The sequence below is a fragment of the Haemorhous mexicanus genome, chromosome 3 (assembly GCF_027477595.1).
Source record: "Haemorhous mexicanus isolate bHaeMex1 chromosome 3, bHaeMex1.pri, whole genome shotgun sequence".
NCBI lineage: Eukaryota > Metazoa > Chordata > Aves > Passeriformes > Fringillidae > Haemorhous > Haemorhous mexicanus.
This window is the reverse complement of record NC_082343.1, coordinates 55,614,662-55,632,980: the sequence shown is the minus strand read 5'-3', so window position 1 is coordinate 55,632,980 and position 18,319 is coordinate 55,614,662. Positions and strand designations below refer to the sequence as shown.

At 38.7% G+C, this 18,319-nt stretch overlaps 1 protein-coding gene across 4 annotated transcripts in view; it reads left to right on the top strand.

Annotated features, from left to right (window-relative positions):
* The window catches only part of TULP4 (TUB like protein 4), a 150,630-nt gene that overhangs the window by 20,014 nt on the left and 112,297 nt on the right, over positions 1–18,319 (top strand). For all 4 annotated transcript variants that reach the window (XM_059841900.1, XM_059841901.1, XM_059841902.1 and 1 more), the window contains exon 2: positions 6,484–8,767. In XM_059841900.1, the coding sequence (XP_059697883.1) occupies positions 8,516–8,767 (252 nt within the window). In that variant the 5' untranslated portion in view covers positions 6,484–8,515. The remainder of the gene's footprint in view (positions 1–6,483; positions 8,768–18,319) is intronic.

Below are 18,319 nucleotides of genomic sequence, written 5' to 3'. Positions count from 1 at the left end.
CATTCATTTTCATTTGTGATCATTTTAACACATTGATTTTTCATGTCTAAGAAAATAGAAGACAGTCATTGGTAGCCATACTCCCACTAAATACCTCTGTAACTGGCAATTTTTGACTATTATGGATTTCTTAATAGAAAGGTTGTAGTGTTCTAGTCATGCATGAGGAATAGCATACTGCTAGTTCTTATCCCCTCTTCAAAATTTTGTATTTTAAGATACCTACTATTTAATATTCATATTTATATGAAATAGGCATACTTCATATGTCTAGCAGGAGCTAGGCCGGTATGAAGAGAGAATTGTGAAGACACATAAAATAAAACTACTTGGGCACAAGACTGCTCTGTGAATTTACCTAGGTGCAGATCTGCCTTCAGCTCACCCACCGGACCATGACTGTGCCTGGTGGACACCTGTGTCTTGCTGACCTCCTTGCTTCTGTCTGGACAGGTGAACAGTCAACACTTGGCTTATTAATACAGAGCAGATGAAGACCATCATTCACCTAACAGGGCACACGTGTGTGCAGCTGATCTGTGCCCTCTGAGTCTTGGTAGTGAAACAACAACTTTCTGTGAAGTCTTTGCTTTGCTCCGAGCATTTATTCAAAGCTCCTGACTTTATTGCATTTGTTTAAAGCATTTGACTTTTACAAACGCTTCTTCGGTGATTCTTGATTATCAAGGTTGCCTCTAGAGCAACCACTCCTTGAGTTAGTCTGTTTCCATTCTATTATATGCCTCCTTTAATCCAGAAATCTTGACACGACTTTCCAGAGCCAAGAGGAAAAAACATGGAACTTGGAGCAAAAGAGGACAGGTAGAGGGAGGAGATGAAGCTGTTCTTAAGGTTTGCATCTCTTTGTTGTAAGGGCAGAGCATCCCCACTCTGCATCTGGACCTCTAAGCAGTGGTGGTGAGGTGAGTGCAGGTCCTCAAACCAGTCTGAAATCTTGAGTTACAACACATTTGAGGGACAGCCAAGACTAGATAGAGTTCAGTTCTTCATCCCAGAGCTAAAGACTGAGAAACCCAAGCTGCTTGAAAAATGCGACTCTCGTCTTTTTGTATTTTTAAATACACACAGAGATCTCACAATCCATCCCACACCTGTGGTGCAGCTTGCAGGCATCACCAGGAGCTCCCTCTCTGCTGCTACGCACCACACTTGCACTGCTTCTCAGCAATTATCAGGTTTCTGGCTTAAATATGTCTTGCTGTCCAAAAGACACAGTTCTTGTTTATGAGGCTCTTCTGAATTTTAAAAACTGATGACATCTGTTGTTCTCTTCCTTCATCTCCGTTTTTTTTTTTTTTTTTTTTTAATGTTATTGTTTGTTTCCAGTGTGGTAGTGTGTCACATACAAAGGAGTATTGGGATTTTTGAGGAGAATATCAAAAGTTCAGTGTATGTTCATAAGAAAGTATTAAAGAGCCGTGGGCAGATATTGGAGATAATTAGGAACTAGCTGGAACTGCTGCAGACTCGAGGGATGTTTGCAGGCTGCAGAATGTTCCTACGGGAAAGAAATTGCTCTGTAATTACAGGCAAGGTCAGCGCAGTCAGTTCAATGGAAAAGAGATGGTGAGAGCTCGGGTGCCCTCCCATGAAGGTCATTGAATATTCTTACTAAGACACAGTTGTTGCCACTTTTTGATGAAGTTCTTGGTGAAGTATACATTGTCTAGGGCTTCTCTGTGCTGTGAGGATTGCAGCCTTTTCTTGAGAAAGAAGATTGACGCTTGTAAGTGTCAGGAGTTTCTTGGTTGCACTTGACAGTTTCTTTGAATCTCTAAAGTGTTTAGATGTGTTTTTCAGCGGTGTGAATCTCCCAACTCCTTAAAAAGGCTAGTATTTGTTATTTGTGCATTTTTATTTCCTGAAACAGGTTTCTCAACACCTGTCTGGAGTATTTCAGCTAACTTTTTTTTTTTTTAAAATGAGGCATATTTTCATGGCTGACGTGTAGCTTTGGCTCCAGAACATCCAAGCCATCTTAAATTCATCCTCAAGAGGAAAAACTTTGCTTCCCTTTCTTCTAAGGACAAACCTCTGAGTTCAGAAATATTCTATGCCCAAACTTAGTTACCAATAGTTTTCAATGGCAATACTAGTTGCAGGTACTCCTCCCTTCTGTTTCTCACTTGTTTTGTACCTTGTCCAGTTTGCCAGTGCAGCTGAATGTGGGACAACACTGGGGCTGTGGCAGGGATTGATTCTACTTAAAAGAGCAAAAACTTTTGGGCACAGCTCAAACTGATTGAAATTTATTGCCACAATTCCTAACCCTTTTGTGCATGGTGAGTTCAGGACGGGAAGCTCTCTTAAAATCAGCTGCTGTTTTTGGAGAGTAAGTTTTCAGAGAGATCAGCTTCCAAGCCAGTTAAATTTTTCTTCAGGCTTTTTAGGAAAGTAGTTAGTCTTGTTAAATAATTTTCTTTCACTTTTTTTGATAGGATTGTTTAATGATTTTTGTTAATTTAGAGATTGGAGTAAATAAACAACAAATTGTATCATCTTACCAGCTTCTATCTCTGTAGTATTTTGCCTGTAATATAGAAACTCTATTACATGATGTGCCAATTTTGTACTATAGTGTTCAGCAGTGACCTTAGAGGTTGCTCCCACAGTCCCCATTCAATAGCTTGTGAGATCATCTGCCATCAGCTTGTGCCAAAGCAGTTGTGGCTGGCACTTTTAAAATACCTTGCTATCTTCATGGACACTGGTGTGTATTTTTTCCTTCTTAGACTGCAAAGGGAGGGAAAACTACAAGTTCCTTTGACCTTATGCAGGTTTGGCAGGTAGGAAATCTGGTTAGGCTGAAAAATCCTGAAGTCTTTTCAAACACTCTTTATCTTCTATTTCTCTCCTTAAGATGTTTGGGTTGTCATAATCTTCCAAAAGCAGGCTGTGAGTCCTTATTTGTTTTGGTTTCTTGTAGATAATAATTCAGAAATAGTGTCTACTCACTTCACTTTTCCTTCTTTGCTTTCCTTCCCTTCCCAGTCCCCTTTTATCCTCACCTTCAGATTCTCTGCTCTGCGGCCGTGAAGAGTAGGGGTTTGAATAAATATGAAATACTGAAGAGCTTGCTGCAGTATTGGTACATTTGGCTGTGCTTGGCTTCTTTCTGTCAACAAAAGAGACACCTCAATGAAGGACGCATGAGGACAAACAAATATTTTTCTGGTTGTCCAGTTGTGGTTTAACACACTTCATACAAGTTAGTAGGAACAGAAGATAAAAATGATGAGTTAAATATTGACACTATGTGTTTATAAGCACATTTTTAAAAAATAGTACCTAAATTTTCTGTCAAGCAGAAACGTAATTTGCTGCTGGGTTTTGCATTTGAGAAGAGCTATGCTTTCAAAACAAAATGAAAGAAAATAGTTGTGGATCCTGCCTTCCTGTGTCACAGGTCTAATATGTTTTTGTCTCATTAAGTGTCTGTACTTAAATGTTTTACATCACTGGGCTTAGACTCAACAGTATTAGAGGATGAGTTCAAGTAGCATCTCCCTTTGTTAAAAGGAAAATCCAGAGAAAAGATATTTTCAACTACCTACCTTTTAAGTGAGAGTGAAAGTAGAGAATTCGTTGATATTTATTGTCCTAGCAGTGTCAGAAACAATTTACCAGCAAAATCAGATTGTAGTGCACATCTGTGATTAGTCCTTGCATTGCTGTGGAAGGAAAGGTGCATAAAGTTTGATTATAAAAAATCTTCAGTTAAAAATTTAGTTTGAATGAGTTCCATCTGGAAGGCCAAGTTCTCTTTCTGTGGTGAACCCAAACTAACTTTGGGCTAGTGGTAGGATTGTGCAGGTAACACCCAGCTCTTCTATCATGCTTTTTATCCTCTGCTGTTACACACTTCACAACAGAGGTGGAAGCCATTGCCCTGGTGTTCCATGGTGGGGAAAAACAAGCCAAAAAGCTTGGTTTCAAAATACAAAAATGAGGAGAACTGAGGCTGCTGCAATGGTGGCAGAAGGGGAGTGTCTAAATTACTGATTTGTTTAAAGGGAAGACTAGCACTTGAATCTTTTAGTTTGGTTATTTCTTAGGAAAACAGAGTGCATGGAAATGAAGAAGAAGGGAGTGGAAAGCATTAATATATAATATGTGTAATCTTAATTCAGCCTGTATTTTGAGTGTTTGATACTACAGACTTTAAAGTATTTTTTCCTTGTCTCTGAATGTAACATAAAGGTAGAGTTGATCCTTAGTGATTTAAAGGTAAAATATTCTCACAGGTTCTATTGTATTGAGAAAGTATTTGAAAAATGCATTTGAATAATGGCTGATTTTATTACTTTTATAGTTATTTTAGATTTTCATCTTTCCCTGACCAGCATTTCTAGTTAGGATATCTTTAAGAGGAGAAGCCTTTGCTCTGTCTAATCTTGAAAGTGATGGTGAATGGGACTAAAGTGAGAGAAGGTTATTGACCAAGATGCAGATGAGTCCTTTTCTCAACCTTGTTAGTCTTCTCTGCAGTGAATAAGGACAGAAGTTGCATACAGATTTTATGCAAAGCCACTGTATCTATAGTTACCTGTATTTTAAAATCCACTTGTAAACTCATGATTCCTGTACAGTTCAAACAATTCTGTTTAGTGCTTATCTCTGCTCTCATATTTCAGAGACTTTGTTTTCTCAGTAAACATTTTTTTTTTATTTCTCTGTAGGATTAGTAAAGGTTGCATCATAATACTCATGCTGCTAATATAAAATGTCAACTTTTCAATGCAGATGTCTGTTAGGAGGATTTCAGTGGGTATGGAAACAATGGCACTGATCCTTCAGAGGATCAAGTTTGCTTATGGGATAAATGCAGAAGTTTGTCTACAAACCATTGTACTCCAAAAGTTTTTCTGTGTTTTCCTACATATGAACTTTCTCTGGGCTGTAATTGATAAGCACCAGAAATTTGGAAAGGTGACATTCGTCATATCATCATCTTGCCATGATGAGAAATAAATTAATAGCAGCCATTATTTTTAAAACTTCAGTGAGGGGTAGTGGCAGTGACTCACCAAATCTCGGGGACACTGTTTCTGATAAATCAGCCAACTGTGTAGTGTTGTAAACTACTTTTCAACTTTGCCTTTGTGTCTGTAAATTTGTTTTCTTATCTAGTCTCTTTTTTCTAAACAAAATTAATTAATATGTCCACGCTAGAATGAAATAAGTGGTTAATTACAGGAAACATGAGGTTAGTATAGTGCTTTATGTAATAAAGACAAGACCATTTTTACAGCTCTGATGACTATTATGAATGCAGCTCTGAATTTAAATGAGCTCTCTTTAGCAGTAACTGTGTAGATGCAGTAACTGTGCATATGTGTGCATTTTGGGTACAACTGCTGGAATATCCTGAATGGCCTTTTGCTTGGTCTCTTGTGCTTTATTTGTATACACTCTTTTGTATAAAATTGACTTTGGGGAATTTTTCTCCCCTTTTTCAAATGGAGATTTAAGCAGCATTTGAATAGTTTTTAAATTCATCTGTATTGATTCAGACTTTTAAGCTTTAATTTTGAAGTACCTTAGATCTCTTCAAAGCAGTAGTTTAAGCCCTGGAGGAATCTTCTCAGTCTCTTTGAGACTGATAAGTTCAGTTCTGTATTTTCATGGTTTGGAGCATATTTTCTATGAGGAAAGTCTGAGAGCTGAGACTTCAGCCTGGAGAAGAAAAAGCTTAAGGGGATCTTCTTGTTGTGTACAGTTGATGGGAGGGAATTAAATGAGAGAGACAGGCTCTTAATGGTGGTATCCAGTGACAGAACCAGAGGCAATGAGCACAAACTGAAACACAGATGGTTCCCTCTAAACATCAGGAAACACTTTTCTGTGAGGATGACTGAGCACTGGCACAGAGAATTCATAGGGTTTTCATCCTTGGAGATATTCAGAAACTGCCTGGATACAATCCTGGGCAACTGACTCCAGGTGACCCTGCTTGAACACAGTGGTTGGACCAGATGATGTCCAGATGATGATTCTGTGATTCTGTTTGTGTGCCTCAGGGTCTGTCCCTCTGCCTGCTCTATCACTAACATCTCCCTTCCCCATCTTCACTTCAAAGTTGTGAAATCTTTAAGACTTTGCCCCAGAGACTGTGAGCAGGACAAAGCTCTTCCCCCTCCTCTCCCCCCACCAAAGTATCCTTCCCAGATACATTTCATTAGCTATACATGTCCATTGTGAAAAAGTTTTGGGAATTTTGGAAGTAAAAAAGAAAATTTTTGTAGTTCGTCTTTCTGTGTATATCAAATACAAGTATATCAAACATGTGTGTTCTGAATAATGTTTTTATCTATATATAATACACTGTGTAGGAGTCCAATATACAATCCTTAATCATAATACTTTGATTACTGTAACAGTAGTACCAGTATCTTTAACTTGCTTTGTGCCTTCTTATATTCACTTTTTTCTTTTTGTGTCTGTGTGTGCTTTGCCTTGCAGAGCTGGAAGAATCCAGGGATTCCAAGTTTTGAGTAGCTGACGTCTTACAAGATTACCACACCTAAACTGAAAAGGGAGATGCAGCTCTGAGTACCAGATTGGTGCGTGCACCGCATGTACACGAAATCGCACATGGTTTTGTCATCACGTAGACTTGCTCTGGCATATTCCTGAGAGCTTTGCAATTGATGAAAATTAATTTGAGAGCCAGATGGAGCACCTTCGCAGCACAGGAATCAGTAATCCATGGAAAGACACCTGCCAGTAATGTTCAGCTTTCCACATGGTCTTCACGGGTGAAAAAAGTCTGCAAGAAGAGAAAGAAAAAACACCCTCTGTGCAGGAGAAGCCTAATAAATACCTCCACAATCGAAATCGATAGTTGTGAAGGAAACAGAAGAATCAAGAGGGCAGAGGAAACTGATTTAGTTCTAGCAGAGGAATAATGCATGGTCTTCGGCACGTTTTGCTTTGGGCTCAGTAGATTGTGAAGGGACAATAAATCGTGACCTTCTGCTGAGCAATGATGACTGGAAGTAAATAAGTTGAGGAACTATGGGACAAGTCTGGGCATTGAACTGAGCAAACCTCACCGTCCTTCTTGAGTTAACCAGGTCATCAAACCTGCATATCCTTTCTCCCTCTCCTTTTTCCTCTTTTCACTTAGTGTGATATAAATACTAGCTAATTGAGCTCATAAGTGTTATTCAAATAAAACGATTGGAATACTTCATATGTTTCCTTCTTGTACAGCTGCAAATGTTGTGTCTGGAACTATGAGCCTGTGCTGTAGACAAGCATCAAGAAGGAAAGATCCTGTCAAACAAGCAAGGAAAATACCTAGAGAAATAGTGAACCCAGGAAGTCAGATTTTTAATGCTGCTTCTCTTTCTTTTTTAGATGATTCTATTTCTTCCTTCCTTGAATTTTAGAAGATTTTGAAAGAGTGCTTACTTGATGTGCTTTGATTCTGGCATTTGTTTTTTATGGTAGAATGAAAAGTCTGTGATTCCTTGTAGCAGAAAAAAAGGGAAAAGTAAAGGAAAAACAGCTTGACATTGTAGCCCGTTTCACAGGAGAGAGAACTTCATGGTTCACCCGAGGCAAACTTACCTACTTTGAAAGCTAAAAGCTTTAGAGCATTTTTGATTCTGCTATAAATGAAGAGGGGGTTCTTTTTCATTCGTGTGTGGCAGCAAAAAGTGGGAAAGCAGGCAAGATAGCGTGATAAACAGTTCAGGCTGTGTTGGGTCTCTGGTGGAAAAAAAGTGCTGCGATGAAAATTGGATTGGCTTTGGATTGCAAAAACTTTTGAGTCCAACGAGCGGTTCAGTACCAAGAGGGATTTCCCAACTGGCCTGGCACACCAGTGCCTGCACAAGTTCGGGTCTGTTGTTTCACACGGTTTGTGTGCCTTTTTTTCCCTTTATGCAATCTCTTTCAGCTTTAGCAGCAGAAATACATCAGATGGAAAAGATATGCCAGAGGGCGGCTTGGAAAAGAGGAATGTCGTATATATACATATATATGTATGTGCGCGTGTTTAAATTTCTGCAACTGAACTTTTGAAGAAAATCTGACTGGAGGAAGTTTTAAAAGCCTTAAGTTACTTGAAACCTACACATTTGCAACTCTTTGTCTCTGGAATTGCATTACGCTAAACTGGAATCTCAGGCTGAATAAAGATTATATCAAGTTGAGCAAAAAGATGACTTAACCATTTCTTGAGCGCCTCTTATGAAGTAGCTGTTTCTCCAAAGGATAAGTGCACCCCCACTCTACAGACTCAAAACAAAAATGAACCTGAATTTTTTTTTAAGTGTTACTTTTTCTTAGCCAACTGCCATCATCTTTTATAGAGGAATTTTTCACTATGCATTTGGTGGATATTTATAAACACTGACCCCATCCTCCTCCCTTTCAATGATCTATCCAGGTCAGTCTTATCAATAAAAAAAAAAAAAAATTGATTTAAATTTTGTGCACTAGACATATTACTTTCTTATGTCAAAAAATAAAATATTTAAAAAGCATGTATGCAGCAGTGGAACATGGGCCTGTTCTTTGCAGCGATTCCAACATCCTCTGCCTCTCCTGGAAAGGCAGAGTCCCCAAAAGTGAGAAGGAGAAACCGGTGTGCAGGAGGCGGTACTATGAGGAAGGCTGGCTGGCAACGGGCAATGGCAGAGGAGTTGTAGGTGTCACTTTCACTTCCAGCCATTGCAGGAGGGACCGGAACACCCCTCAGAGAATCAACTTCAATTTGAGGGGCCACAACAGTGAGGTAAGCAAAACGTGTGTTACACGCTAAAGAAAGTGGTAGCTACCTTTTTCTCTTCTCTTCTCTTCTCTTCTCTTCTCTTCTCTTCTCTTCTCTTCTCTTCTCTTCTCTTCTCTTCTCTTCTCTTCTCTTCTCTTCTCTTCTCTTCTCTTCTCTTCTCTTCTCTTCTCTTCTCTTCTCAAGTATTTCTGCTTGGAATTTGACAGAGTGGTATGAAGGAGGCTCAAGACTAATCCAAATGGGATTTGGGTCAATTGGAATTTTTCTGGTAAATTCAAGCATACACGACTGATGGTGGGAGGTTCTCTGGAAATGTGTCTTGTTTTGGTCTGGCCTACTTTCTCCTTCATTCCCCAGCACCTGCCAGTTTCCAAGCAAATGCAATAAATGCACGTTAATGGAAGTTGAAAGCTGTGATAGTCAACTGCTTTCACACGGTAGTGAAGTCTGGCCTGGAACGCTAATGGAAAGGCAGGGCAGTGGGAGAAAAGCTTGCTTGAAGGCTGCCAGATTTTCAGAAGCTGCAAACTGGAACGGTCTGTGACAGGAGATAGCTGTTTTATCTGGAAAAACTTCTCATTTTGTTAGAAAAAAGGCCAAGTGTGAATTCTCAGAGAAATGCTGAGGTGCCTTGCAGTAAAATGCCATTACTTCAGTGTGCAAAGCATTGTCCTGAGTACAATGATACAAAAACTTTTCCATTCATGTTTTCTGAAAGGCATAAATCTGTTGGTATAAATTGGTATTTCAGCTGTGCTTTATCATCTTCCTGGCACCCATCTCTTTGTATAATGCTTCATGAAAAGTGCAGGTGATGCCCAGTAGCATAGTGAGTGTCTTAGACAGCAGGGGGGGCCTAGGTTGTTTCTGCTTTTTAGTTAGGATGTGTTTGGATGTGCTCTTTGAGAAGAATCTGTTCAAATCAAAGATTTGCTCTTAGGTTGGTGGGTGGAATGACATTTTAAGTACTGAAATGAAAACCAAAGATACACCAAATTTACAGTGTGTTTTTTCTTGTGTGCTTTGCTATTTATTGGGTGGACTCTGGGTATGTATGTTGCCCTTTCAACCCAAGCTGCACCAAAGTCTCGGGTTCTTGTGTAACATTAGTAACAGTCCTTTTTTAACCAAAAAAAAAGGGAGCAGCCAAAAAAAACTTAGTCTGAAATAACTGCTTCCACATGCTTTGTGTGTATGGAGATGTGTGGGTGTATGGTAAATCATACAGACTTCTATATGTATAGATGAAAGATTAATATATATATTTGTATCAGGTTAATTCAAAAAAATTACAGCCACATTTTCCCCAAGGGAGGAATGATATTTGAATCCAGCATTTTGGCTTGAGTGACAGCTAGTTGTCTGATTAATTTTCAATTACAAATTGCATTTTATATTTTAAGTGTGTGTGACACAATAATCACTTTTCATTTCTCCATATTTTGTTATCTAAATTTGCAGTGAACCTGGGCACTTGTTTCTCTTCTTTTGTGTAATATATGTTTTGGGAACAATGTAGGAAGTTTCTGTTTCTGTGAAGTCTTATTGCAGAACTTGGAAATACAAGACTAGGTTTCAGTATGTGCCCATTTAAGTGGAGAAGATGCTCATGTGCCTGCTGCCCTTTGGGTTTGGCTAGTTTTGCTTTATTTACTCCATTGGCCCTTAGAGTCTCTTTCTGGGTCATTGCATCATTGCTGTGTGGATTTAGCTGTGATGTTTGCACATCCTTTCAGCTAACAGTGATTGGCATGAGAGAGAGACTCAAATGAAATGGAACTTCTCTATTTGAATCTTTTTGTTGTGGTTGTTTGGGTCAAGCTTGTGATTAATAAAGGGTTGTGTTCCTGTAAGCTAGCAATCCTCCTGACAGCAGGAATTGTGTCAATGACCACAGTAGAGACTGCTAATTTATGTCTCTCTAAAACTAAACTGACATGGTGGGATATGAGTGAAGGAAGAGAGAAGTGGCTTTAGTGGAATTAGCTTTCTGTGATGAGTCTGTGGCTGCTATCAGATTCTCCTACTGTCGTGTGTTTCTGACCATCACTGTAAGTAAAAGTTCATTTTTACAGGATGATGTGTTACACAGTGCTCTTCACCAGGCTTGCTGAATTTAATCCTTTTCTAGGAGAATCCCACTGATTTGGATAGGAATGTTAAAGATACATAGTTGAATGGGCAGCAAGATTCTTTCTTTAGAAAACACCTTTTCTTCTAAGATTGTCTGCTGAAAGATTCTTGGAAGAAAATATTGAACAGCAGTGCTTATTGCTGCTATTTGCATAAGAAGTAGTAAATGTTTTGGTTTTTTATTCTCCTGTTAAAGCCAACAACAACGTTCTTTCTACTGTGTACCACCATTCATAATGGAAGATGCTGATTTTGCAAGCCCATCCTGGTATGTGTGTCTGATTAAAGCCACATTTGTTGCACAGAGTGGGCCCTTGGATTGTGGTTGACTTAAAACTCATAAGAGCCTGTTTGATTTGCTGACCGGTTCTAGAAGCCTGTTGTGTTGTCTTGTTCCCAGAAATGGTGATTTATACCTATTTTAGAGCTGATTTATAAATGGTGATTTATACCTGTGTTTTGGTCTGGGATAAAGCTAGGGTGCCAAGTGAAGTTTATTGCTTTTCAGTCATGCAGTGCTACTTCAACATTAGTGTGCGTTCAATTATTGAGTAGAAAATGCTGAAATGAACAGAATGGAAGAGTGACAATATAGAAGCTAAATGTTTTCCATTTAGGGTGTAATTAACAATATGCCGTGGGCAGAGCACTACACTGTATTTCAGTTTTAAAGTGAAAATCTAGAGGAAGAGGTAATGTGGCAGCACTGTGCTTCTGGCAAGAATGTGAGACTGTTTTTAAGTGAGTCAAGAAGGTGAATGCTCATGATGGATTTTTGCAATCTTTTTATGACTGCTGAAGAGATTCACTGAAATCTTTTTGGTTTATTTTCTTGACTCTAATAACATGCCTGTAGCCCATCAGAACAAACAAGAATGAGGAATCCCCAGAACTGAATTACTGACATGCATATTATAGTACTGGGTTTGAATGACTCATCATGTTGAACAATAATTGAGAATTAAAAGTACTGTAGTGTGAGCCACTTGTGTTTCTGCAATTGTTTTGCTTGGTTGTTAGAGTTTGCAGCAACCTCTTTCTGTTTTGTAGTTACTAAGGAGAATCACAAAATTAAAATAAGCATATTCCTATTTATTCTGTGGCAAGGGGTGAAAATATTGCATTTTGTGATACAAAATGTGTGACCAGTAGGCTCTGAAGTGTGCCAGACTGAATATTTTTTTATAGTGGTACAGAGATACCAACTTTCAGCATCTGATCCATCTTGAGTTTTCTGGGGAGAGATTTTCAGGAGGCTTTGTGAGAGATAATTTGAAAAAAAAAAAATCCAAACTTAATTTAGGAGGCTTCAATTAGCCTTACAGAGATTTTCCTTCCAGTGAAATATTTTGCAAATCTAATTGGTTGGATGGTGCCATTATAAGTGTTTCTTCTAATGGTTTCTGGTGTGTCTAGTGTATTAAGATGGTATCAATTTTTATAGCACTTAATGTTTCTTAAATTGCTAGTGCTTAAAAAAATGTTTTGCAGGTGTACATTTACTTTTGACTGTGCTAACTAAAAAGACATCTTTGATATATTTAATAAGAATCAGTATGCTAATTGCTAGACTGAGGCATTAAAAAGTATTACAAGTATATGCAAATTAGATGCAGTGAATTAAGTAACAAGCTGAATACATTACTGAGCATATATAACATTTTTTACTGTAAAGATAAAGGAAATTATTTATTTACATTTGTCATTATTTGAGTGTTCCAAGCACATGTCTACAGCTGCAAAAAACCCTCCCTGTTTCATTTAGCACAGATTTTAATAGATAGGGGTGTAACCTATCTCAGCTGGACTGTCAAAGGAATTAGTTACAGCTTTTCAAAGGAACACTGTCCTTCAAAAATATTCAATACATGTTAGTTTTCATTAGTTATGCAAGTCTGCACAGTTCTTGGTTTTGTTTTGGTTTAGAGTAGAAGGAGCTTAAAAATGTTTTTTTCCTGGTTTTAAAAAGAAAGAAAGCTTTTCTTTATCCTGTCCCATTTTTTGAGGTTTTATGTATCTTGCAGAGCAGATTTTTTCCAGCAGTCTATTGCTTGTTTAGGAAATAAATTTTAAAAACCCAAACAAATAAGCCTTTTCAGTAGTGTTTCTTGATTTGTAGTGTCACTGGGAAGATAACAGAAAAACAATACAGGAAAACTTTTTTGTTTGTTTATTTAAACTTTGTTTTAATGTAACTGGCATTTGAAAGTTAAATGTGATTTTTATTGTGATTCTTGGACAGAAAAATCGAATCAGCATGTGACTCTTTACAGTATGGATCCCTTGTATCAAATCTTGCTTTCAGACACAGCTGGAACAGTTGTTACTGGTGAATAATTAAAAAATCCTGAGGTAGAATGATACCATGATGATGCCTTTTGGCTTTAGAAGTCTTACACGACGTACGCTGTTGTAACTGCAGTGGTGCTGCAGATCTCTTTTCTGTTTTTCTGTCGCTGCACAAAGAAGACAGGAGGTTTGTTGGCAGAAATACTGTCTCTCTGTTAAAGCAAGCTAGTGTAATTGGAAAAGACAGACAAGCTTTTGGGCATACAAGATTCTGAAGAAGGACTTGTATTTCTGAAAGCCTGTGTGGTTTTTACATCCCTCCTACCTGATACAATGCTAACTCTTTCTTCAAACCATGCCCTTCCTCTGTCCTTAAACCATTATGGCTACAGAAAAATAATGTTGCAGAGAGGCAGGACTAGTGGGAAGTGACTTGTAGGACAGTAGGTCCCGTGCCTGCCTGTGCTGGCTCTCTTTGGTTTGTGCTGTGACTGGTGTGGCCAGGCTGTTCTGACTGCCTGCTTGCAGAAAGGACAGACACGTCCTGCAGCCTCCTTAATGCACCTGCTTGAACTGTCTGCTCTGTGCTTAGTTGGGGTGCTTCAGTGCTTTTATTTCTTCAAGCAACTATTAAAAGAGCCAAAATACATTTTAAACCTTTTTGATAGTCTTTTATCAGTCTTTTCAACCTTTGCTGAAGTTAAACGTGCTCCGTGGCATGCAGAGGTGTCTTTCATAGCCTTCTCTTTGAAAAATTGTTAAAGAAAATAAATGGAGCAATAAGTTGGAAATGCTTGATCCTTTTCCCTTAAATGACAAATAGCAGTCTTGCTGTTTCCCATTTCTTTGCCACATATCAATTTGCAAATGCCAGGGTATGGCCTAAACTTGTGTACCAGCACACCTCCTGTACAGCTCGTTCACTCTAAGAACGGTGACCACTTTCAGTGAGTCTTTTTCTTTGTGGTTACTGGGTTTTTTCCAGCCACACCCTGCTCCTACTTTCACAAATATTTTTGTGAAAAGCCTTTCTTTCTGTCCATTTTTCTCAATTTTCTCAGAATCCCAGTCTCTCTGTTCAGTGTTTATTCTTATGCAGTTGTGGCTTTGAAGCAAACCATCCAATATTGCCACAATTGTTGCTGAGTAATGAGAGTTGGTAATGCTGCATTGATCTGCTACTTGGAAATTGCTCTTGTAGGTCATGCAGCAGTTTGTTTCCTGCAAAGGTTAGGTCATCAGCTTTGGAAAAATTTAAATTACAGTTTTTCTGGTTTGTAGTAATAAGCATCTAGATAATTACCCCGAAAGAGGAAAAAAGGAATATATGACATGAAAACAATACTGTCAGCTTTTAAACAAAATTAATTATATTTGTAAGTGGGTCATCCATGCAGTTAAAAATTTCATCATGACATAACATGTAGCTAAATTTTTGTTGTTAGATAATTCTACTCAAAAAAGTTTGAAGTGGAATCAAGCTCACCTATATCAGAAATTACCCCAAGTTTTTATTCAAAGAATTGCTGAAAGATAACAACATGCATATTTTAAGATACTGACATGCCTGAGGGGCATTTCTTGCTTTTTGAATTAGGGTGAAGGTACTTTGTTGTTCTGTATAGAAGCAGTTGTTCCACATGATAATTTGTGTGTTCAAGGAAAATAAATGCATTTTCTTTAACATAAGTTTAATGATGAAGACCTGTTGATGTACTGAATAGATGAGATTACTCACCTATTAGACAGTGGATATCTAAGCTTGGAATATGAGCACTTTCTGAGTAAAGTGTTCAATAAAGAATTTATTATGAACTTCTGAAGGCCTTGTATATATAGACCATCTGAATAGTGGAGAAATTAGGTTTTACAATGGCATTTCTGAGCCATAATAATCATTAAGGACAGTGCCTTGGTTTAAACAGTTCCCAGAGGAGTTCATCAAATTACAGATAGTCTGAACAGATAAGATACCCATTACAAACTATAAACATTTCACAATATAATTGAATGTGGAGTACCAAGTAACTGCTTGTCAAGTGTAGCTAGAATGCAGTAGGACAGACAAAAGATATTTTATAGGCACTTATCCTTGGACAACCAGCATCTCTGCTTTAATAGCAATCCTTTGTCAACATACATGAACTTCTGAGGAAATTCTCAATATCCTCTTTGCATTAGGAACTTCTTTAAAGAGATATAACCCACTTGTATAATACAAATGTTATGAGAAGTAATGAAAATGAAGTTGAATTGGGGAAGTTCTTGTGCATTTTCAAAAAGAAATGCTAGTTTATGGTTTTCATTGAAATGGTGATATTCCAGTTCTAGAATTAATTGACAAATTCATGTACTGGGAAATAGTATCCTTATGCATTGATTTTTCTACTATTATTATTATTATTATTATTATTATTATTATTATCATTATTATCATTATTATCATTATTATCATTATCATTATCATTATCATTATTATTATTATCATTATTATTATTTTAAGGAAATGAAATGTACGTAGTCTGCTTTACTAATGAATAAAACACAGCTATGTTTACCGTAATCAGAATGTTGAACATGAGCTGGGAGTGTAACCCTTTCTGCAAAAAGGGCAAATGGTGTCCCTGGTGACATCAGGAGAAGTATTGCCAGCTGTTTAAGGCAGGTGGTCCTTACCCTCTGCACGGCACTGGTGAGGCCACACCTGGAGGATGATGTTCTGGGCTGGGGGCTCCCCAGTAAGAGAGGTCAATGAAGGGCCACAAAAATGATTGAGGGACTGGAGCAGCTCACCTGTGAGGAAAGACAGAGAGCTGAGACCATTCAGCCTAAAGAGAAGGTCCAGAAGAATCTTATTCATGTATGTAAGTACCTGCAGGGAGGGCACAAAGAAGATGGAGCCAGGCTCTTTTTGGTGGTTCCCAGAGACAGAGGTAAAGTGCTCAAACTAAACTGCAGGAGGTTCCCCATGAACATCAGAAAATAGTTTTTTATTGTGAAGGCAGGTGGCTTAGATAGCCCAGAGGTTTTGGAGTCTCCATCCTTGGAAATAATCAAAAGAGCCATTTGAACGCAGTCCTGGGCAAGCAAATCCATGTCCCTGCTTGAGCAGGGAGCTCAGAATTTCCAGAGGTTCCACCCCAATCGCTCTGAGACTCTGTGAAATCTGTTTGTAAATCTAAGTGAAATCTCTTGCACAAAAATTGGTGAAGCAGCATCAAAAAACAGCTCTTGAAGGCAGGTAGGAAGTGCTAAGCATACAGAAGTGTGGAGAGAATCCATTCAAGTTTAGCTAAAATGAGAACAAACTGCTGTGCTAGAAGAGGAGGAATTTTTTTTTTTTTTTTCTGAGGAGAAATCCATATGGTTTCCCAAGCAGTCAGAGAGTTGGAGAGCATAGTCAAAATCCTCATGGAGAGTTGCAGGCAGAGATTATTGAAATGCAGAAGAAAGTCAAGCTGTTGGATGTGAGTGACTTCATAACAGAAACAGAATTTGGGAAGGAAAATTGCCATTGAGCTGAAGAGAAGGAACTGTTTAGGTGCACAAATCATGGTATTTGAAAAGTTTTAGAAGAAGCTACAGAACGTGAGTCTGTTGTAAGCTGTAGAAACCTACAGCCCTGCTTCAAAGTGATAAAAATGCTAAATGCAGACACTGGAAGATCAGACTTCTGGAGGAAATTGTATCACAAGGTAGCAGTGCCCCAGTTACTGAGTTGGCTCATCTGCTTGTAAAATGAGAAATGGCAAGTAGTTGTTTCATCTGGGAAAGAGAAGGCAGAAGTGTGAAGAGCCCTGCAGCAGCAGATGCACACTGCCTAGGAGAGGTGTGTGCCTGCACCTGCCCATGTGCAGGAGCCACAGGTGCAGCTGGAGTGCAGCCAGTCTCAAAATGTTGTCAGGGTGGAGAATGGCACTGGCTTCTGTGAGGCTGAGCAAACGTGTGGGGGATCTGGCAGGCACTGGCAGTCAGCAGAAGGCAGCAGTCAGTTGCACAGATGCAGCTTCCAGAGGATAATGGCCAACAGCAGAAGGCTGATTATCAGCAGTATGGTCGTGTCCTGTTAATGGCTTGAGTGGTGTCCTGGAGAGGGGGCCAAATACAATGCCTGCAAGAGATGTTGGAGAAGTTGGGAAAGAAAATATTTCAGCCTGTTAAAGAAGAAATGCAGTCTTCTGAATGGCAAAAAGAGAGTTCTTCCACCTAGGGAAGAAACAGCTCTAAAGCCTCAAACCTGAAACACCTAGAGGGGGTTGAGTTTTACAGGAAAACCAATTCCCCCAAAAAGAATATCAAAGTCATTCTTCAGGTAGAGACACAATAGAGAATTATGTCAGTGGGAAAAAATAAAGATAGAAAGGAGACTCAAAAATCTTGATTGTTTGATTACAAAATACTAAAAATGGGGATATTTAACCTTAAGCTGTGTCAGGGAAGTTTGGGTTAAACATCAGAAAAAAATTCTTCACTGAAATAGTGATTGGGCACTGGAATCATCTGCCCAGGGAGGTGGTAGAGTCACTGTCCCATGATGTGTTTAGAAAAAGACAGGATGGCCACTCAGTGCCATGGTTTAGTTGATAAGGAGGTGTTAGGTTATAGGTTGGACTTGATGATCTCAAAGGCCTTTTCCAATCTACTTCATTCTGTGATTCTGTGTGATTTGTAGCTTCCCTAATGAGGACCTTTCTTGAGGAATGCCCTTATCTGTCAAGGGTGCACATGTGAGGATACCCCAGAAGGCTGTTTTGAGGGTAGAGTGAAACTGCTTTCTGGTGTTCTGCTTTGGGTAAAAGGAGTGCTGATGGCATACTAGAGAGCTTAGTTTATAAGGGATACAGCAGGGCATAAATAAAAGGGATCCTGTTTCTTCTTCTTTCCCTTTCCCCAATTCTAATTTGGTCCTGTGCAGTATTTTTGAGCCTGATAATATACAAATATCTTGCTCTTCAGCTGAGCAGTTTCCTACAAGCATACAATGGAACTGTGGTTCCAGCTGCTGCACAGAAGTGAGAATCTCAAATGTCTGATTAATTAATAAAGGGTGTTGCTGTGGAGGGAGTTGTGTTTATTTTAAGGAATGGATGCTCAAAAGGTTTAGTTCCTTGAAATAAGGTGTCTTAAAAAAAT